We start from the raw sequence: 23,715 nt of genomic DNA, 5'->3' as shown, positions 1-23,715 counted from the left end.
ACAAACACCCTTACATTAGTTGACATGAGTGCATATTTTGCAAAGCTGTTTTAGGTCATGCTAAAAATAGTATGCAAAATGTGCACGAGTGAAATTGTATGTGCTTCTGTGGATGAATGAGTGAGTGTTTGTGTGTATATATAGTTACTGCCTAAAAATGTGCATAGCTTGTTGATGTAGCTTTCCATCAAAATAGTAAAATGCAAGGATGTATGTTCCTCAGCTTATCAAACATTGTTGGAAACTCCCATCTGCACATTTATTTGTATGCCAATGGATGCTGATGATATATCACAAATTGTCACCAATGTGCCATGTCCTGCATTATGCCAGGGTGAGCACCAATAAATGAAAGATGCCAAGAAGAGGCCAAGAAATACCACTATTTTCTTAGAACAGTGTTACCCAGATGTTAGTATCATCAGGAGAAGAAGTCAACATTATGCTAAGAATTACACCACTAGGCCAAGGCCACTTCTTTACCTGATGTAGGTTCCCTCACGCATTTGGTACCCATATTATGTCAAGAACTTCCACTTTGTGATGTATAGCTCTAGCTGCAGATTCCTTACCTTTAGAATATTCCTATGCCACAGACATGATCTGGAGAAATGTTCCATCAATGCTCCTGTGTGCTGACAGATGGCACTGGGTCGCTCTGCAGATCCCGAGCTCTGCTACTAACTGTGTTGGCCTTGAATGACTTCAAAATTCTTCTACAATAAGGTGCAAGGGAAAATTTCTCCACCAAAAACAACTGCCGATGTCAGTCATTGACCCACACTATGTGCCTGGGGTGTGGTCATGGCTCCAAGTCATATGACAAATGTGTCCTAATGCACCCAAACGCAATCTGGGCAAATCTTTACACTGGGGAATATAGGACTAGGTTGCAATCAAAGCACAAGACCGAGTCCCATTCCCAGCAAGACATGGTCTCAATGCTATTCCTGCCAAAAGTCAACTTATCATCTGAAGTCTTACCGTATGTCCAAGTTTAAAACAAATCATAAGCGTGAAAAAGCTAAGCAGGACTCAACCCTATTGAGGAAAATGATATTTTGCCTGACCTAAAATGTCCACTACATATACCCTATGTTACATATATGTGCATGTCACCCATGCATATTTCCCGTAGTGGCCTGAATCACTAGGCCTCTGCAAACATGTCCTGCAAGTCAAGTCATCAAGTCTCCCAAACGTTAAGTTAACGTGTAGGCCCATGTTTTTGCATTATGCATTGTGCACATTTAAATAAATATCGTACTGAACCCTTTTTTGTGGTTGAGCTTGAAACCACTTTCTGAAATATTGTTTTCATGATTCCTGGCACACTGAGAAATTGCAGTCACGTCAGCAAGAAGCCTGCCAAGACAGTATTATGAATAACAGTTATCTGTTTGCTGTACAGAGTGGCATCCCTGCCCGGTGAGGAAAAGTAAACAGAACCCGTCCGAGGGAGATAGGGCCTAGCCATTCTGTCTCCATCTAAGTGAATTACAGTGCTTGCACCCTCAGAAAGCTCATGCAATGAACGAATAAATATGCTTTTTCTATATTTCTAGTGATGAACAACCTTTTGCTTCAGATAATACATCCCCTATCATATCAGATTGGACAAAGACGTGCTCAAGTCGCCTTGACACAAGAGATCTCTTGCTAGACTGAAAGTCAGCTCTCCTCCCAGTTACACGTCAATTGCACGTCATGTCCAAGTTGCACATAAGTAGGGCAGAGTTCCAGCTGGTCATGCAAACTCCTCCTAAGTACCCACCCACCTATGACACCTACCTATCACCTACTTATGACTCATCAAAGTGTACACCCACATGTTCTTATCTCATTTTCTGTCTTGCTCTGCCTCGAGCTCCCTATGTACAAGGAGTAAAAAGTATATATATGATGTTTTGTTATTAAATGATTAGAAGACTCTTCCTGAACCTCAGAGGTGATGGAACATATTCTCCCTTTGACTCGAGTTATTGGAATAAAGCCCATTTAACTTGGACACCACGGATCCTGTCTCTCATTTGATGCATGATACTTTGTTAATGCCTAGAAATTCTGCCAGGGTAATATTTTATTTACCACATAATTTGGCGCCCGAATAGGTACATATCCCTTTCCCCACTCGCCGGAGTTGTGGGTCTAGTCTTTGCCCCCTTCTACAGCCGTGACGGACTTCAAAGTGCGCACGCCATCGGGATTTCCCGCTACTCCCTCAGGCCCAGGAGGAGGACGGACTGCGACCAGGCATCCATGCGAGGCGGTGAGGAACGCGGATCGTCTCAACCAGAGCCCAGCCCGTGAGAGAGCAAGGTCCGAGGTCTCCAGAGGTCCACCTGTTCCAAGGCGCAAGCGTAGTCATGTCAAGTTTCCGAGGCCTTCAAGTTTCAAGATTCTGCTTTCCCGGTGAGTACCACTATGGGGAATGCATCAAGTTCAAGACGGGCTCATTTTAAATGAGAACGGTCAAGACGTGTCCATGGTAAACGTGGGCACGGTCAAGACGGGTTCACGCTATTTGTGAATCCGGTAGAGACGTGCCTCATTTTTATGAGCACGGTCAAGACGGGCCCAGGGTAAAACGTGGGAACGGTCAAGACGGGTCCACGGTTAAACGTGGGCCCGGTAAAGACGTGTCTCATTTCTGAGACCGGTATGGTTGTACTGTATTTTCAGTGCACAAACTGTTTTTCAAGTACATGTTTAACTCTCTGTATCAGTTTAGGTTGTATCTGTATCTGTTTCAGTGTTTAAATTGTTTAGTGTGAATGATTGTTGATTGTTACAGTCTATTTTTTGTGTATTGTGTTTCCATTGTGTTGATTTCAACATGCCACTGTTTTCAAAGTTGCGTCAGATAGGGACCAGGAAAGGTATACTAGAAGAATCAGTTAACCTCCCGCCTAGAGACACACCTGGTCATTTTATGTATAATAAGCATGGGCTAGACGCCATTTGAAAAAAAAAAAAGTCAAGACCCTCTCAGAAAGATGCCATTGGGTTATGGCGCAAAGAGTCACATAGGAGAACAGAGAAAGAATTCAACAAAGTAGAGAGAAATAAACTAGCAGAGGAAAAAGCCAAAGAAAAAGAATCACGTCCTCTCAGAAGAACTAGCTAGAGTTAGAGTTAGAGCTATATGTTTACTGTGGAGTTCCTTGTAAATAGCGCCTTGTAAATATGTCATTTGAATAGCGTGTCATTTCTGTGACTTGTTGAGTTTCTTGTAAATATGGCTTGTGAATAGCGCCATGTGGTTATGTTTTGTGCAGAGCATGTTATCATTATGTTAGGCAGGAGAGAGCTGGATCTCTTTCAAGTACTTGGAGAAAATGTTTTGAAGATGTGCGTATGTGTTATGTGATAACATGGAGAAATGAGTTCATGACTTTCCCATGTACTGCAGTCATTGGGGAATGATTGTGCTTCAGCTGCCAAAGAGTTAATATCTTGTATTGAGAAGGCAGTATTTGTTTTAACATACTGTTTAACAAGGTGTTGAGGGATTTTGGCGTATTTTGGTGTTTGCGGGGGGCGTGTTTTTGAGCGGAAATTCGTACCCGTTCCAGTGGAGGGATTTGGTTGTTTTTTGGTGAGGATTTAGGGAATAGCTTGGACTACTGTGATGCCAAATTTGAAAAGGATCTGAGCTGTGGAAGTGGTGGAAAAAGCATGTTTTGTGTGGAGGTGCGATTTGCCATGTTATCCAATGAGCGTATTCAGTTTGCAGATTGAATGGTAAAATGTTGCATGGAGAGTAAAGAAGTGTATTTGTAAAGGGTTTGCCTTGGAACACTTGATTTAATGTGTTTGACTCAGAGGTCGGTAGTTGTAAATAGACCAGTCGAATTGAGATAAGGGTTGGCACCACGAAGAGTGCTTTAATGTTTTCACGGTTGAGAAGAAATTATAGAACAGACCCATCTTAGAATGTGCTTTTAAATTAGTGTAATGCAACAGTGTTTTTTGTTTAAATAGGAATGTTTCTACAGAATATTTTTCCCAATGCAAGCTGCCCTTTAGAATAGCGTTGTGACAGTTAATAGACTCAATTAGAAAACATGTTTTTTTTTTTTGTTTGAAAAATTATGAATCTGGCCCTTTGAATAGGTAGAATAGAGGAGCTTGCACACTTAATTAGGAAAAATGGCTATTTGTAAATAATGAACGTGGCCCTTTTTGATAGCTATAATACACTACCATCTTAATGCATTGCTATGTGTCCCCTACATTAGTTCAATTTGCATTTAGTTTCAAGGCTCACCTATGTACTTTGACAGGCTGCTGATAGAAAGGTAATATCTTGCACGGTAAAAGCAGTATTCATTAAACAGACTTGGAAAATAGGATTTATTATGTCTGATTCAGAGGTCAGTTAGGCTACAATGCTTACACAGATGGTTTCAGATAAACATTTAGTGGAGACACTTCAATTGATGTATGCAGAGAACAGTCCCAACCCAACAGTCCATGATAATTCGTTTTTTCTCTCAACTACAAAATGCATAGCCTTGTGTGCAGAAGCACATTGTCCCATATTTGTGTGTTAATTTGCCTGCTAAACAAATGCCCATGTTTCAAATGTCTTGCCTTCTAGCTGAATTAGTTAGACAAAAGTGTTTTTTTAGAAAGTGGGGCTTTTAAGCAGCAGTACATTGTAACAGAATTATTTTAAAATACTAGCATGTCACTCAGTTACAGAAAAATACATGTCTTTATTAATTTACTAATGGTTCTGGCCTGGGAAGAGATATGTTATGACGTACAAGGAATGTGTTTTTCGACCTTGAGACAGTCCGTCCGAGACCGAGATGGCCTGGCTCCCAGTAAATGTTTATGTAAAGGGAGGGCTTTTCCCTCTTGGAGCGAGCAGTGCCTGTCTTGTTGATATTGGCCATACTCCAATTCCTTCCGCGATCCCTTTGTTTATGTAAAGGGAGGGCTACTCATCCGGCTGACACTAGCTTCCTTCGCATGTAGAGGGTGGAGGCTTGCAGCTCACTCTTTAGGAAACTTGGCAGACGCTTGACTCTTTCAATGAGCTCAGCGTTGGCTGCGACCCAATTTTAGTGAAGCAGAGACGAGTGAGAGGCTTGTCTCCTATTTGTTATGTTTGACACTGAGTCAGCTCCTGGCTCTGAGGGGAGGGGTAGGTGAGCAAGGAGTGAGTTCGCAGCGAAGGTACCTCCCCAGCCCCTCTGACTTGTGTACGAATAGTTGCTCTTCCTTACAGATAAGTCACGCTTGAAAATGTATAGTTTAAAATAGTGTAAACAGAATAATTGGCAGGAGTCTTGCTCTTGCGATGGGTTCAGCATCTGGCAGTCATTCAATTTTAGATCACAGTGTAGCCCGGCTTGGAATTGATTCAAAACTCAGAGCGCGAACATAATTCTAGAGGGAGGGGCTGCTTCTCAAAGAAGTGAGGAGTGGCGAGGCTCTAGGCCTTCTGTCTATGACAAGAATACTTTGGTTTTATTCAAATACATTTAGAGAGCATATTGTAGGTGATATGGTCATACTATTCCCAAGATTTAGAGTAGGATTCTAGTATAAACTGTAGAGCTTTTGGAACGAGGCTCCACTTAACTTAGAGGTTAACAGAGGTTCATGGGCGTTTGTTTGAGGTTCCCTCAAAATAAAAATAGTGCTTTTGAATTGAGAATATTTATTTATTTATTTGTTTTTATGTAATTCCTTTTTGCTAGGTTAATGACAGATAGTCCTAGCATTTGCAGTCAAGCATTAAAGCGACAGCTAGACAGCCTGTGAAAAGCAAGTGGTGTACAACACTTGCTTTCCAAGGAGGGTAGACAGCTAACACGGTAGACAGCTAACACAAGAACCTTTCCCTAACCTAACCTTTCACAGCCCAAGACACAGAAGGAGGTTCATGCATTTATTGGCCTCACTTCTTACTGTAGGCAATGGATTCCCCAGTATGCATATCTAGCCAAACCACTCATACAGTTAACTACACAGGAGGCAACTACTCCAACTGTCCTCCCTGGACATAAGAACATACCTTAGCTTTATGTCAAGCGCCAATTTTAGCGACTCCATGTTACAGTAAAAGTTTTATTTAATTATTTTATCTTATTTTATTTTTTTTATTCTCTTAAACAGGACACAGACTCAACACTTGACTGTAGCAAGACTGACAAGATATGAATTGACATTATTTCAACCACACATAGAGATCAGACGTCGTAACATTCTGAATCCTGCAACACTTTTGCCCTCAAGTACAGTAAATACACCACCACATGGCTGTGTGGACGTGTTGAATATAGTGACAAGACCAAAACAAGACCTGACAGATATTGTACTCCCAGACCCTGACCTGACACTCTATGTAGATGGTTCATGCATGAGAACAAGTACAGGAGAATTAGTAGCAGCCTATGCTGTGACCACTGCTACAGAGGTCATAGAGACACAGAAAATAGACACATTGTCTGCTCAAGCAGCAGAGCTCATTGCTCTGACACAAGCCTGCATAAGAACAATGCACTTGAAAGTAACCATTTATACAGACTCACAATATGCCTATGGCGTAGTTCATGATGTTGGGGTCCTGTGGCAAGAGAGAGGTTTCTTGACCTCTCATGGTGCCAAGATACAGCATGACCAGCTTATTCAGGCCCTGTTAGAAGCCATACATTTACCTACAGCCATTTCTATCCTGAAATGTAAAGCTCACACCAAAGTTACAGACACCATTTCCCAGGGTAATGACCTGGCAGACCGAACAGCTAAACTTACTGCCCAGACACCAACAGACACGACAAGGACAGAGGTACCATTACTGACAACATGTATGACAGTCAGGGATCCCACTCAAGATGTACTCGACATACAGACACATGCCACCACAGATGAGATAAAGAAATGGACTTTACAAGGAGGGGTCCAGACTGACCAAGGTTGGATGACTAAGGGAAAAAGCACATGGTTTCTTTCAGATTCTATGGTACAAATAATCATAAACACAACACATAGTCCCGCACACTTAGGAGAGAAGGCAATGATAGACAGCTTACAGAATATTTGGTTTAACAAGCACCTACGTGCAGCAGCGAAACAGAAAGTGTGAACATGTATGATCTGTTGCCAGTTCAATCCAGCTAAAGGCATTCCGGTGGAACAAGGCGGATTTCATCCTCCTGACCACCCTTTTGAAGTTCTCCAGACGGATTATATCCAAATGGACAGATGTAGAGGTTACAAGTATGTCTTAGTAGTTGTGTGTGCACTGTCTAGATGGACAGAAGCATATCCAGTTCCAGATTATACTGCTGTGACAACAGCCAGACAGTTAGTGCGTGAGTACTTCCCTAGGTATGGATTACCTCGTGTGATCTATTCAGATAACAGTCAGCCATTCTCCTCTGAATTAATGAAACAAGTGTCACTTCTGTTAGGATATAAGTGGAAGTTCCATTGTGTACGACACCCAGAAGCAGCAGGCCTTGTAGAAAGACATAATCAGACAATTAAGACAAAAGTTGCTGAGATCTGTACAGAAAAAGGCGTGGATTGGATGGTGGCCTTGCAGGTTGCCCTCTTTTACATGCATATGGTAGCTCATTCCAGAACAGGCCTATCCCCTTATGAAGTATATATGTGGGGTACGCCTATGCCTAAAAAAAAAAACTAACTGATGTTGACAGTAATATGCTGACAGATTACCTGGCTTCCTTGATGTCTGCACTACTCTCTTTTCATTCACAGGTTGCTGCCGCCTTCCCTGACAACACCCAGTTCAAGGAACATGCCATAGCACCAGGAGAATTTGGACTCCTCAGGATCTTTGATCGTTCAAGCCCCCTCGAGCCTCGTTGGAAGACGCCGAAGAAGATGGAAGGACGTAAGGGGTGGATCCACGCCCATCATTGGAACTTTTTGTGGAACTTTGGAACTTTTATAGAGAAACATTGACACTAAAAGACGATACAGACTTTGTGCCGCCTTTGCTAGAAAAGACTCCACAGAAGGAGTATAGGTCCAAGCTAAGATCTAGTAAGTCAGACGTAGTTTAATTGTTTAAGCCCACCCGGTGGTGAATCGGTTAGACTAAGATTTCTGACATGTATAAGATCACATATGAGAATAGCAAAAAGATAGAAATGAAAGAGAAGTACTGCAAGATATTACGCAGTAGATGTATAGTTACCTTGATCATCCTTTTCATTCTGTGCATTGTTATAATTGGTGTTAGTTTATTGCTACATGTTTTCTTTCCCATTTCCTCACATATACACTCTTCCAGTAACAGCACCGCAGAGCATACGTTCAGTGACCTGCCACCTCATGAATTGTCATATCGACTAGCATTACGTAACAATACGTTTATTTGAATGTTACACCATTCTCACCAGACCAGCAATGCAACAGATTGCTGGGTATGTGGCCAACTGCCCCCTTATCATGAAACGAAGGGAGTCTTGCCCTTCTACCCTTTACCGTTCTCACACAATGGTTCATGTGGAGCATGGTTTGCCTTAATGAGCTCAATAGATAGAAGGTACATAGATTATCCAGGTGGCTGGATATATGGAAACCTGAATAAAGTAATGAATGAAGCATGCTTTCCAGACAAAGACTGATTCCCCCAAAGAAAGGGAACCGATTTAGAGAATGAAGAGTACGAGCAGGGAAATGCATCCGTTAATTTTATAATGTTAAATGTTTAGCCCAAGCAAAATACAGGTCCACCGTTTATATCAGTCCTGCCAGCAAAAGGTGATTTATGTGTTAGTAAGAAAGGCTCAGTACATATGGGACACAGCGAGTGTAACACTGTAGTAGAGTTTAACGATAAAGGACTTTCTTCTTTCAAACCATCACGCCATACCTATTTCATTTGCGGCCAGACAGCCTATGTACATCTGCCCTTAGACTGGGGTGGGACTTGTTATATAGCATTTTTATTGCCACCTGTTTTTCTAGCCCCATCCAATTATCATAGAGATTCACGACTAGAACATGTTAGACAAAAGAGGCAGGGATTGATCAGACTGAAACAGCTTGGGAGCAATATACAGATTTCAACAAAGGATTCTTTTTCTTCATAGGTCCCGTCCAAAACAGTAAACTGATACGCAGGTTAACAAGGACTCTTGAAACAGTTGTAAATATAACTGCATCTGCCCTGGCGAACTTGACCCAGGAACAGTCTGCTATTAGACTTGTCGTTCTTCAAAACCGCCTCGTTCTAGACGTCATCTTGGCGGATAGGGGCGGAGCTTGTAGAGTCATCCGATCTAGTTGTTGCATTTTCATCCCAGATAATGCACCATCTGTGTACTAAGCAATAACAAGACTCCACAAAATTGCTCATGCCATACATCAAGACCCAGGCACATGGACCTGGTCCAGTTGGCTCTGGGGTATAATATCTGCTTGGGGATGGAAAGTTATGTCCTTCCTAGGAATAATTCTACTTATGATATTTGGTTGCTGTCTCTGTTTGCAGTGTGGCCCGGCGATTTGCGGCCTGTGTGCCACTGCCTGTGTTCCCCATCCACGTAAACAAAGAGTTAAAGATGAACAAATGATTCTGTATGATGAACTATACGGTCTCATGAATATAGATGTATCCTAAAGGGTTATGTAGGGGACAAGGAGGGAATGAGGAAAATGATATTTTGCCTGACCAAAAATGTCCACTACATATACCCTATGTTACATATATGTGCATGTCACCCATGCATATTTCCCGTAGTGGCCTGAATCACTAGGCCTCTGCAAACATGTCCTGCAAGTCAAGTCATCAAGTCTCCCAAACGTTAAGCTAACGTGTAGGCCCATGTTTTTGCATTATGCATTGTGCACATTTAAATAAATATCGTACTGAACCCTTTTTGTGGTTGAGCTTGAAACCACTTTCTGAAATATTGTTTTCATGATTCCTGGCACACTGAGAAATTGCAGTCACGTCAGCAAGAAGCCTGCCAAGACCGTATTATGAATATCAGTTATCTGTTTGCTGTACAGAGTGGCATCCCTGCCCGGTGAGGAAAAGTAAACAGAACCCGTCCGAGGGAGATAGGGCCTAGCCATTCTGTCTCCATCTAAGTGAATTACAGTGCTTGCACCCTCAGAAAGCTCATGCAATGAACGAATAAATATGCTTTTTCTATATTTCTAGTGATGAACAACCTTTTGCTTCAGATAATACATCCCCTATCATATCAGATTGGACAAGACGTGCTCAAGTCGCCTTGACAGAAGAGATCTCTTGCTAGACTGAAAGTCAGCTCTCCTCCCAGTTACACGTCAATTGCACGTCATGTCCAAGTTGCACACAAGTAGGGCAGAGTTCCAGCTGGTCATGCAAACTCCTCCTAAGTACCCACCCACCTATGACACCTACCTATCACCTACCTATGACTCATCAAAGTGTACACCCACATGTTCTTATCTCATTTTCTGTCTTGCTCTGCCTCGAGCTCCCTATGTACAAGGAGTAAAAAGTATATATATGATGTTTTGTTATTAAATGATTAGAAGACTCTTCCTGAACCTCAGAGGTGATGGAACATATTCTCCCTTTGACTTGAGTTATTGGAATAAAGCCCATTTAACTTGGACACCACGGATCCTGTCTCTCATTTGATGCATGATACTTTGTTAATGCCTAGAAATTCTGCCAGGGTAATATTTTATTTACCACACTATCCCCACCATTCAAAGGCTGTTGAGAAGTTGTGAGGGTGTCTAGCTAAAGATCACACACTCTGGTCTCACCCCGATTGTTCCATGAATGTTCAAATTATGCCAAGAATTGTCACCACCATTATGCCACGAGTTCTTAGCATAATTGCCCAATCCATCATTATGACAGAGGGGAGAACCAACATATCGCGGGTACCACCACTGGGCCATGAATTACCACCGTTAGTATTTCACCAACATTACACTCATAGCAACCACTGTCAGGACATAGATGTCAACATAATAAAAATATATATATAAAAAAATAAAATATATATATATATATATATATATATACATATATTATGACAGTGCTTATCACTTGTTTTCCCACTCTTAAGCTCAGCACAGTGGTTGCCATGGCCTACAGCCCCTACATGATAGAGACACTGCAGCTGAACACAGAGGTCCCTCCTGTGCACAGCAGACTTTTTCCCCTGGAGGAAAGAATACTAGGATCAGGCTGCTGTGGCTTACCACTTGGGGACCCCATAATGCCATTGGTGAGCAGTTGGTGAGGCTCCAGCACGGGCAAGCCACGCAGGCACTGCTCATTGAGATACAACAGACTGGGTGCAATAGCCTCCTGAAGGTTGCTCAATGCTATCTTATTCAATATGGAGGCCTACACCTCTTGAGTTATGGCAGGAATACATTGTTTTGATCTCTGAGATGCTCAAAAATCTTCTAAAAAGACTAATCTTAAAATGAGCCAGCTTCAGCAGTTTCATTCTGAGAATCCTGAACCAAAATTGCAGTGAACGTTTTGTTAACTTTAAATCAATGTTCTCAGTCTTAAAATATATGTGAAGTTAGCAATACAATATTATTTAGCTGTCTGGTCAAAATATAATATTCTGATTGGCTAAAAAATGAACTCAAACTGACACTGCCTCTACAATTGTGACCAACCACAGAAAAATTATGAAGGGGCTGCACTTCCTTCACTCTTACCATCCTGTAGAACACAATTTCTTTTCCAGCGCTGCACCAAGATCAAAGCTTCCTGTTGCTTCCATCCACAGTTCTGAGCCCCCACTAGTATTGCTTATCCCACTTCTGAAGCGACATCCATTTGATGTTGCTTACAAATTTGTCATAGTGCTAAACCTGGAGAAACATGTGTAATATCTAATCTTGCTCTGTCAAGGAATCTTGGGAAAGACTTCTCAAAGAAAATCCTTTGAGTAGTGAATGTTCTATTTAAGGGTGCCTACTGCTTCAAGGTTACCTTTTTATATGAAACAGAACATTTCTCCAGTGCTTTGAAAGATATCACCTTCTCCAATTGCCTTCCACTTCCCTGTATCAGTTCCAACCAAACATTTTAGAACAATGTTTTCTAGGCATCGGTGTTCTGGCAACAGTGTCACACCTAACCTATGAGCATAACTTCCTAGGACAGCCAAGCATTGCGGTTGCACAACATTCATACATATAAATTAAATAGGCAATTAAGAAGGGGCACATTCGAGGAGGAGCCTAGCCGGCAACCGCAATGGCTGCTTAGTCCCTCGACTCCGATCACCATCTCATCCTGAGACCACATCCTGTATGCACTACCGCAGCAAGACGGTGTGCGCGGGGACATGAAAGCGTCCGCTTGCCGAGGGTGAAGCCCCGAGGTCCGTGCCTGCTTCTGGAGGCGAGTTAGGATCGGCGAAGTTCGCGGCCCGCGACGGCCCTGAGACCGGGGCCTCGGCTGGACTGAAGCGGGTCCCTGAGTGCATAACGACGGCCGCCGGAGACCTGGAGGGACTGGTCAGCTCCGTGGTGGTGTGTAGCGGCAGTTTTTCTGGCGGGCCCATATTGGCGGACTGTGCGCAAGTGGGAGGACCGTGCATATCATTCTGCTTCCATGTGGACGGATGGTGCGACACGGTCTTCGATTGTTCTCCGCCGAGAAGTGTTTTGTCCCGCTCCTGGCGGGAGGCTCCCGAATTTCCACTGAGCCGCCGCCCAGCTGAACTAACCCCGGCGGTGCCTTTTAATTGCTCTTGGTTACACCGCTTGCCGCCTTGCTGCTTGTGCCGCGGCCCCGCTCCGGCCCTGCTTGGCCCCGTGCAACTATGGAGAAGGGGTGCATGATACACAGGGGGCACGGACCGGATCTACATCTTGGCGATTTGATGGCTTCCCTAGCTGCCCTCCGTGACACCTTGGTTCAGGGCGCCCGATTACTGGGGGACAAGTTGGACGGGGTGGCCCTCGCGGTGGAGCGAATGAGATCGGCTGACCCGTTAACACATGGCGAGACGCCGTCTTCGTCACCCAGAAGCTTCAAGATGGCGCCCATTACTGCACCCGGAGGATCAGAAACACCGTGCCTCGCAACATTCCATGATCATGCCTTTGGATGCACTGGACAGTTTAGCGGCGCTGGACTGAATCTGACTTATGGACCCTTTTCCTGCGACCTGCTGCCGGAGATCCTGGTGCTGCTCCTGTCGTTTTCGGACATTGCCATGTTGTTCTCCTGTGTTACCTCGTTGCATGATGTGTGGGAGGTCTGTTTTCAAGCCAGGTCTTGCCCGTCGCACTTGCTGGAGTTTGGTAATGTTGCTGGATCCGGTGATATACGTAAGACTGGACAGGGATGACTAACTCTCCTTCGGGTCCTCGTCTTTTGGGCTGGGGGCTGTGAGGGTTACGCGAAACGTTGCCTTCCTTAATGCTGCGCTGGATTGATTTTGTCCCTTGCGACTTGTCTAATCTGATCTGACTTTTGCTGCTTTGGTTCCCATCTTGTGTGACTATAATGATTCTGTGAGGAGAGGCCGAGGGACTGCTGTAACTTTGCTTTTCATTTTTGTTTTTTGGTTTATGCTGCAAGGGGTACTGTTTTCATAATGTGGTTGCTATAGTGGATGTTGCTGCTATGGGGGGCGGAATGTGCTGTTTTTTTTTGGTCAATCCTGTTCCATGCTCATTACTGCTTCCGCTCCGCTCGCAATAGTCCCGTCTGTTTACATTTTGCTCAATGATGACCCCTTGTATGTTTAGGTTTTGATTGCCGGCGGGGGGCGCTGAATGCCCGGGAGCGAGTCTGTCTCTCTCCTCCTCCACTCTTTATATTTTTCCCTACTGTGGGGCAGTTCCGGGGCGACAGGCACACTGTTAGTGGGTTTGGCCATAGCCATTACAGGGGTGCGGGGTGGAGGGTGCGGGGGGGGGGTTGTTATTTTAGTTTGTTTTGTTCTATGGTCTCTATCGCTCTTTTCCGGCTTTGGGAGGGTTCTTTCCTCTTTAATAGGGTTGGCTGTCTCTGGGTCGCACACCTTCTTCTTTCCTGTGTCTTCACGAGCCTTTCTTTCCTGTTCTTGGGGGTGGGCTCTCTGGGTTTACACCAAGAAATGTTGCTTCTGTACTGCTGCTTGTTGTCCAGTCTTATCGCTGCGGCTGCTCAAATTCTATAGTTGCCGACCTCATAGCCTATCTCTGATGGTCAATGGGGTGATTCCCCCTTGTTTCTACTGTATCCCCTTATGTACGGTGTGTAGTCCTTGTTGTCGCAGCCCCCTCTCTTCTTCTAAATTTAAAATGAAACCCTCATATCTTGTGTAGCGCACCCCGCAATCACGTCTGGTGTATTTTATAATATCCTGAGTGTAGATTTGTCTGCGGTTATCCTGTTTTTATTGACTGTCTTTGTGGCCGGCCACGATGGTTGTGGGCTTACGCATGTATATCCTATTTTTACAATAAAGGTTTTAAAAAAAAAAAAAAAAAAAAAAAGAAGGGACACATTCAACACGCCCCTTCCAAATGCTGGATTGCAAAACCCAAAAACTTGTAGTTGGTGGTAATTAGCTAATTCTTTTACAAATGCACTTTTTGGCATTTGTAAAGGTGCCATGTGGCACTCATACATGCCCTTAGGGCATGTATGTGCGCCATATGCGCACACATGTAAATTTCAGGGGTGCTTTTGCACCCTTGAAATAATTCTCAATTTGCGATTCGCAAATTGCGAATCGCAAATTGAGAATACCTTCCCATTCCTTCTATGGGCCTCATGGCCCATAGAAATGAATGGGAAATTATTCCTTAATTGCGATTAGCAATTGGCTAATCGCAATTAAGAAATTTTAAGAAATCGATAAAAAAATAGCGAATTTTTAAATACATACCATTTTGCAATTCTCAAATAGCGATTCGCAAAAAATCGCTATTTGAGAATCGCAAATAGGTATTTTGATGCATCTGCCCCTTAGATCCTTATTTAGAGTCAGGTGGTAACAGAAAACTCTGTAATGGAAATAATTTCCCCCACCCTAACACCCTAAGTAAGGCACAGGGAATTCTAACAGTAAATCTGCTTCCGAATTTAGCAATTACTCAGAAAACCTAATTTTCATTAGCAATCAAATCTAAGTCATGTTCTAAGTGGTGAGTGAGTGGAAGCACAGAAACCTACATGTTCAAAATTGTTCTAATTTGCCTTTGTCTGTTGTAAAAAGCTATTTGTTTATCTGGTTACTGAGAATGGGTATTTCTCTAACATGCTCTTTTTTCCAATTAGTCCTATCTCTACCTGGCCTGGTACATGACAATGTCTATCCTCGGCCATTACAATAACTTCTTTTTTGCGGCTCATCTCCTTGACATCGCCATGGGCTTCAAGACACTTCGAACCATTCTATCATCAGTGACCCACAATGGCAAACAGGTATGTAGCTCATTTTGGCACACTGATGCATCCATATTTTCAACAGTAGGGTTGTGCGGGCAGCGCAATCACATGATGCTGCCATCTGTTTGACAAGGGGAGTGTCTTATTGTGGGTATGTATATTATTGCCAGTTTGTTAGTGCCAACAGGACTTAAAAGTCAATAGAAACAATGCAGTGAATGGAATTTTATTTAATTGCACTTTGAGTGTAATGGAGTCCTGTTCTCTAGATGTCATCTGTTAGACAAGGGGGATAGCTGATTGCGGGTAAGCATATTATTGCCAGTTTGTTACTGCCAACAGGACTTAAAAGTCAATGGAAACAATGCAGTGAATGGAACTAGATTTTGAGTGTAATTGTCTCTTTTCCTCTACACTTCATCTTTATTTGACGGAGCATGTTTACAAAGCAATGTCGGAGTGTGGGGCTATGCCAAATTTGGCAACGCTGTGCTCTGACAATTTTTAAATCCAAGGATGCACCGTATTCAAAAGAATACATCACACCCCTGTGTTTCCCTTAGCGCTGGTGAAAAAAAGCTGCCTAGGCAGGGTGCGCAGGCACCCTGCTGTCATGTTGCAAAGGTGCCTGCACTGCAGAGCAGATAGTTTATGTGCAGGAAGGGACATATTCCTGCACATAAACAATCAATAATGGCAATTTGCTCCTGCTATGTGTACGCATAGAAGAAATTAATAGTTTCCCCTCGCATCGCCATGCTAAGACCTGGTATTCCCTGGTGTTAGTGTGTGGCACTGCCTCATCCTTGTAAATCTGGGGCAGCGTCAAAAAGCAATGGGTGTTGCGGTGGAACGCCCACTGCAAGATCCATGGCACGCCCCTCTGTGACAGAGGACTGCTTCGGAAAGGGGCATATTTACAAGGTGGTGGCATTAAGCCATGGTAAGTGACTTAGTGTCACCGTGTAAATATGGGAATGGAGCTATGCCACCGGAGTGTCAAAAAAAGTGATGCTCCGGTGGCAAATGGGGCTTGTAAACATGCCCCAACATGTGAACAGTGTATGAGTTATGGCTTACTGAGCGTAAATGTCACTTGATTAAGGATCTCTATAGTAAAATATAATGGCAAGGCTGATACAGTTGCTTTCCCCAATGTTGACTCTTATTTAAAGATGTGTTTTGAGGAAACCGTGATTCATTCTCCTGAGAGGCATTTCCCGAAGTCCCTATTCCATTGGCTTACGTGATAGTTACACCATGGTGTTTCTAATGTTGCGGACGTATCTGTAATTATTTTTACAAGTATGCTAGACATGGGTGAGAGAAAATAGTTGCAAATTGAGAAGTTATATTCATCAAATATTAAGCCGAGGTTACACCGAGGTCACGATTTCAAAAATACAGATGCAAGAAACGTGGTACCTACGTATTGGAGAAGTGAAATGAACCTTTTCCATAAAATGATGAGTACATTGTTGTGTTTTATTTTCTTTCAGCTCAGGTTGAGATTCTCAGTGCTACTTCAAGTTGGCCTTTTAGATTTCTCTACAGCTGCACCAAGTTCCAATCATGAAATGATATTCTGATTTTTCCGGCACAGAGTTTAGATCTCACGTCCATTCAGAGAAATGTGAAGTTCTAACTGGTCCTCCGGCAGGACACATTGCGTTCTAGTCCAGAAGCTGCTTCACTGTCCATCCACAGTAGATAGCTTTTACACTAAAAGAACAAGCAGGCTTAATTGGCAGTCCGTATTCCACAGTGTCTTTGATGGTGAGCAAGAGGCTAGAACACATACCCTTCAAGTAGGTTTCTAGTCCCAGGTACACAAGACAAAAACTCTCCACTTGCCTCGATTAGATGTTCAGTGAAGCATCAGGAAAGTTCTCTTTTTTTTGGTTCTGGACAGCTTTGTACCAGAAGCATGCCAAGCAGGGTAAATAAAAGGTGACATACAGCCAGTAATTGGTTATAACTTCTAAGCATATCAAACAGGGGCGTAACACAGGCCCCCGCAGCCCACGCGGTGCGGGGGGCCTCAAGCTCCAAGGGGCCCCCTCGGCACTGCACTCTGGCCAGAGAGCTCATGATTGAGCCCGGAGGGGGCCCCTCTATGTACCGTGCAGGAAGGCCCCCTCAGTTTTCGTTACGCCAGCAATGTAATCATATTTCCTAACTAAGGATATGTTTTCAGGCAAACTCAACCCAAACTTCAATTTTAACATTTTGGTGGCATCTTTGGATTTTGTGCTGATAGGGAAGAAGAGACATATTCAGAAAGGAACAACTACTCCTACAGAAGATAAACAAGCATTGACAAAGCCAATTGTCTCACGTTGGCTGCTAGCCTTCTGGCAATTCTTGTTTTGTTGTGTCATGTTTTATGTACAACTTTATTGTTAAAAAAGCTGCCCAGTTCTCATCAATCTAAACAAATTAAAACATTGAGTAAGGGCAAAAAATGTACTATTCTCAAAAAACCCATACACTACCATTTTTACTCTAGTCACTGAAGGGAACTACTTTGTGTGTGTGGATGTGCTCCTTGTCAAATGGCTCATGCCATAAGTAATTGTGAAGGCAGCCAGTTACTGAAATGGTTTGATGCATTGCCTCCTTAATGCATGCTGGAGAAGGTGGAAGAAAGATGTTAATGAAGCAACAACAGACTAATAGATGAAGTCTAGCTGTAAATCCGTATAAGTAAATGTGCTATACACATAATATTTGTAAAATCAAAAGGTCTTGGCTAACAAAGATCCGAAAATACGAATTGGTTTGGCATTGGCTGCAAGCCTCTTGCTCTTGAAAAAGAAGGCAAGTAAGAACGAAGGCAAGAAAGATAGAAACAAATCAATAAAGAAATGCAGTTGCAATAGAGCACACTGATTAGGTTGAATTCTGAGTTTATTGGAGCTGAAGGCAAGCAAGAAAGCAGGCAAGAAAGAAAGAAAGAAAGAAAGAAAGAAAGAAAGAAAGAAAGAAAGAAAGAAAGAAAGAAAAAGAATAAAAGGCAGAAAAAAGAAGGGGGAAAGAAGGAAAATGGAGAAAAGAAGGAAAGAAAGATGAAAAAGGGGAAAAGAAAGAAGCAAGGAAAGAAAGGAGAGAGAGAAAGAAAGAAAGGAGAGAGGGAAAGAAAGAAAGAAAGAAAGAAAGAAAGAAAGAAAGAAAGAAAGAAAGAAAGAAAGAAAGAAAGAAAGAAAGAAAGAAAAAGAAGGAAGAAAATAAAGTAAAGAAAGAAGGAAGAATAAAGATTGAAACAGGAAAGATAAAAGAAGTAAAGTAAAAAAGAAAGAAGGAAAAGAAGGGGAGAATGAATAAAAGAAAGGGGAGAAAAAAGCAGGAAAGAGGAAAAAGGAAGAAAGAAGATAAGAGAAGAAAGAAGGAAAAACGAAAGAAAGGAGGGAAAGAAAGAAAAAAGGGAGGAAAGTAAGAATGAAAAAGGAAGGAAAGCATGAAAGAAAGAAAGGTAAGAAGTAGTAAAAATAAAGAAGGAAATAAGGCATGAACGAAGAAGAAAAATGAAGGAAAGAATGAAAAGAAGGTAAGAGGAAAAATGCAGGAACAACAGAAAGAAACAAAGAAGGAAAGAAACAAAGAGTGAGTGAGTGAGTGCTGGTATTTGTAAAGCGCACTAATGCCGAGGCGTCTTGGCGCTATGCAGGATAACGTACTGAAGTACTTGCCACTATCCTATCTAGTAAAAGCCATGTTTTAATTTCCTTCCTGAACCGCAGATGATTGGAAATTGGATTTAGCTGTTGAGGTAATGCATTCCAAAGCCTAGAAGCCAGATGGGAGAAGCTCTTCCCTCCCCAACGTTGTCTATTGATCTTAGACACCAAAGCCAGCCCGCGAGAGGCAGACCTCAGCGGGCGGGTTGGCATGTACCTTGAAAATAGATGTTGAAGATCGGAAGCCCCCACTCCCGCCAGTGCTTTGTGCACTAAGCACATCGCTTTAAAGTCAATCCTCCTCTCGACTGGGAGCCAGTGTAGCTGCCTGATGGCCTGTGAGATGGAATGATATTTGGGCAGACAGAGTAGCAATCTGGCAGAGGCATTCTGGATAGACTGCAATTTGGCCAGTTGTGCACACCCTGCTCCCAAATATAGGGCATTGCCATAATCTATTCTTGAAAAGATAGTGGCGATTATCCAGTATTTGGGTGTCTTTCATAGATTCACATGCCTGAATCATTCCCCGTCGTCGAGACGGGAGCCTCCGGTATATAAAAAAGTAATGTCCTATAGACATACATAGAAAAGAATAGGCCTAAGGGTCTCACCTTAGTGTCCTATCCACGTCCTTATGTAAAAAGGACCAAACCAGAGTAGGCCCAATGGTCCCACCTTGGTGGCCTATCTGTGTCCTTTTGTTAAAAGGACCAAAGTAAAGAGAACCAACCAATCAGCTACCACCTCCTTCTAGAACCTTCCTGTCAGGAGCCCAAGTCTCTCAGATTTTCTACTGCACTTTGTGCTAGGGAGTCTCCACCTGAGTTCTCCTCAGGAATCTTTTTCTTACAAAAAAAAAAAAAACGACTTTATTCAACTTCTATCATTATGGCTGATAGCCAGAAAAAAGGTCTCTTTAGAGCCTGTTCCTCTTGTGGGAAGAAAAGGCTACATGTAGAGGATAAACATGAAACCTGTTTATATTGCCTCTACCCTCAACATCAAGCCAAGGACTGCAAGATATGTAGGACCTCCTTCAACAAGACCCTCAAGGACCGAGAAGGACGCCTACTACTCTGGCTAAACAGGCTGAAGGACAAAACAGACGACTTGGTGTCAGAAGGTGAGAGTGTTTCTGGCATTTCGCATTTTTCCTTGAAGAGGCCAAGGGTTACTACCCCTAGCCCCTCAGGCACCCCTCCTAAGAAGACTTCCAAAAAGTCCTCAGAGGGCAACACCTCAGTGTCTGGCAAGGATCTTCCTGTCACCAGGAAGCAGCCGCTGGTTTTGACGACGACGACAGCGTCGATGGTCTCTTCAGCGCTGAAAACTGTTTCAACGTCGACGACGACAGTGTCGACGACGACAGCATCGTCGGCCACCTCCTCGACGACGAGGACGACGCCTTCATCGTCGGCGAGTAAGCCTGTGCCGTCGACCATTCCAGTCACTCCATCGACGACGAAGATACTACCGTCGACGTCGAGATCGACGTCGAAGACGTCGACGACGACACCGTCGTCGAAGACCGTACCGTCGACGAAGCCTACCTCGTCGACGAGGAGCATTCCGTCGACGACAGGAAAACCGTCGACGACGGGAAAACCGTCGACGGCGGAGAAATTGCCACCGACGAAGGCAGCGTCGACGAGGACACCGTCGACGGAGACACTGTCGACGACGGGTAAAGTACCGTCGACTAAGGTAATTTCAACGACAGCACCGTCGACACAAGCGTAGATGACCGCAGGGACATGGAAAGAGTCTGAGCTACTATCGCATGCCATGGATGCCTTCCCACCTCAGACATCCCATGTCATCGTTAAGATTACGAAAAGGCCAATTACGCCAGTCCTGACGTCGCCCAGTAAGGTGCAACAACTACCTCCAGCCTGCATATTACAAGGTGAAGAGTCGGAGGAAGAGTTATATACACAGGCCACTAGCCCATCAGACTTGGTGCTTAAGTGCCAAAGCACAGACGAGGAGCCGGAAGAGGAGGAACATGTGGAGCAATCAGTCCACACTCAAGTGCCCACACAGGTTACACCAATGGTGTGCCTACCAGCATCCATTGTCTCAGACCTGCAATTCCTAATAAAGGACTACAAAGAGCGGTTTCCGGAGAAACCCACTACGCCTACACTTCCAGCCACACAGGATCCTACTCCTTTGTCTCGACACAAGCCATCTCCACTGGTGCTTGGTAAAGACCAGGAGCCATCACAAGACATTCACTCATCTGACGAGGAGGAGAGAGACCAGGAAGAGGGCGAGGTCCGTGACGACGAGTCAGACCCAGATGCAGACCAGGACTATGTTGCGCATTCTCCGGCCTCTCCAGAACCACAATCTTCTTAATCACCACCCGCATACATCGGTGGATTCCATAATCTTGTAGAGCGGGCTGCCAAACGATTCCATATGTCTATGGAAACTCAGGAAACTGAATGCTTCCTTTACGATTTCAAGGAGCCCACTAGAAAGACAACCAGGTCAATCACCATCATTGACTTTATCTGGAAACAAGGCAAACAACTAATGCAAACGCCAGCTTCAATCCCAGTGGTAGTGCCCAGGCTCGATAAAATACAAGGCAACCTCATCGGCGCCAGCATGCCTCGCAGGTCACCCCAAGGCAGACTCTGTGGTAACCCAAGCGGCACAGAAAAACTCGCGTAATCCAGCATCGCCTCAGTCGACGCCTCCTGACAGGGAAGGCAGAAAACTGTATACCATCGGCAAACGTTTCTCCACCACGTCGGCCATGACGGTGAAAGTGGTGAATTCAATAGCACTTCTGGGCCGTTACAATCGTCAACTCTGGGCAGACATTGCACCGTATCTATCTAATCTGCAGAATATTTAAAGGAGGAGGCTCATTCGCTTCTCTTAGAAGGCCAAAAATCTGCCTCCGAACTCATTGACTGCGCAATGGATGTCGCCATGACTGGTTTCAGGCAACTGGCAGGTGCTGCCGTACTAAGAAGACAAGGTTGGCTCAAGGCCACCTCTTTCCGCCAGGAAGTGCAAACGAAAATCCTCGATATGCCCTACGACGGCCAGCATCTCTTTGGCGAAAAGATTGATGAGGCCCTCACCACCATTAAAAAGGACAAGGACACTGCCAAAGCTCTTGGAACTCTGCAATTCCGGAACCAGTCCTTTCGTGGAAACAGGGGAAGAGGACAATCTTCATATAGGGGTTCCTACCAGAATAGGTCTTCCTATTCGTACACCCAGAACAAAACGCAATACCAACCGCGACAAAACCAGCAAGGACGTCAGACTTCCTACGGCAAGTCAAACTCCAGGGGAAAAAAACAAAAAAGACCTGCTGGCAACCGCCAATGACTCGTTTCAATGGCCAGTCCATCCACCATCGCATTTTTTAAAACTTGGAGGGAAACTCACATACTTCCTAAACAACTGGCAGAAGATAACAACAGACCGGTGGGTACTCCAACTCATTCAATTCGGACATTCTCTAGAATTTGTCTCAATTCCCCCAACAACACCACCTTGCAAACGGTCCCACAGGCACCTACGGTTGCTTCTTCAGGAAATCGCTTCCATGCTCCAAAAGGGAGCGATAGAGAGAGTTCCACAGGCCCACAAAGGGAAAGGTTTCTACTCCCACTTCTTCCTAATCCACAAAAAAGGGAAAAAGTGGAGGCCAATCTTCGACCTCAGGGCACTCAACGTGTTCCTAAAGAAACAATCGTTCCGTATGGTAACACTACAGGAAATCCTGGGTCTCCTGGAGGAAGGGGACTACATGACGTCCTTAGACCTCCAGGACGCCTACTACCATATTCCTATCCTCAAAGGGCACAGGAAGTACCTCAGGTTTGCGGTAGCAGGACAACACTACCAATTTCGTGTCCTTCCGTTTGGCCTCAAATCTGCTCCACGGATATTTACCAAATGCCTCTCCCCTGTGGCAGCCTTCCTTCGTCAACAGGGTCACCAGGTCTTCCCATACCTGGACGACTGGTTGGTAAAAGCACCATCTGCGACCGCCGTAGCCACATCCTCCAGCGCTTGTCTGAATGTTTTCCACCGACTAGGTTTGACCCTCAACCGCGAGAAGTCGGCACTGGAACCCAACAAGGTCATTACATTTCTTGGAGCGACCCTGGACACGGAACGCGTCAGAGCTTTCCCCTCTCAGGAGAGAAAGGTCAAACTCATCTCCCTGGCCACGTCAGTGGCATCACGGAAGACTCTGCCTGTCCGCACCTTCAAGTCCCTCCTCGGCATGATGTCTTCATGCATCATGCTCATTCCCCACTGACACCTCAAAATGCGCCCTCTCCAGGAGGAACTAACAAAGCAATGGACACAAGCTGCGGGATCATTCGAGGACCGCATACGTGTCACTCGAACCATGGCCAACCACTTACAGTGGTGGGGATCGCTCAAACACCTGTCACAGGGACTACCGTTCCTGCTTCCAGCAGAGCCACACGTAATCACAACGGACGCATCCCTAGAAGGCTGGGGAGCGGTCCTCCAAGAACTCCAGATCAACGGCAAGTGGACGACACAGGAAACCAAGCTCCACATCAATCTACTGGAGTTAAGAGCGGTCTTCCTAGCTCTACAAGCGTTCCTCCCACGCATTCGAAACTCCCCAGTGCTCGTCAGGACAGACAACACCACGACGATGCACTA

At 44.3% G+C, this 23,715-nt stretch overlaps 1 protein-coding gene across 1 annotated transcript in view; it reads left to right on the top strand.

Moving 5' to 3' along the window:
* The window catches only part of RYR2 (ryanodine receptor 2), a 3,071,198-nt gene that overhangs the window by 2,885,058 nt on the left and 162,425 nt on the right, over window positions 1-23,715 (top strand). Inside the window, exon 96 of the mRNA XM_078648003.1 lies at window positions 15,248-15,394. Within this exon, the coding sequence (XP_078504129.1) occupies window positions 15,248-15,394 (147 nt within the window). The remainder of the gene's footprint in view (window positions 1-15,247; window positions 15,395-23,715) is intronic.

The sequence above is a fragment of the Lissotriton helveticus genome, chromosome 6 (assembly GCF_964261635.1).
Source record: "Lissotriton helveticus chromosome 6, aLisHel1.1, whole genome shotgun sequence".
In the NCBI taxonomy this organism is placed as follows: Eukaryota; Metazoa; Chordata; class Amphibia; order Caudata; family Salamandridae; genus Lissotriton; species Lissotriton helveticus.
The sequence above is the reverse complement of the archived record's forward strand: the minus strand, read 5'-3'. Positions and strand labels throughout refer to the sequence as shown.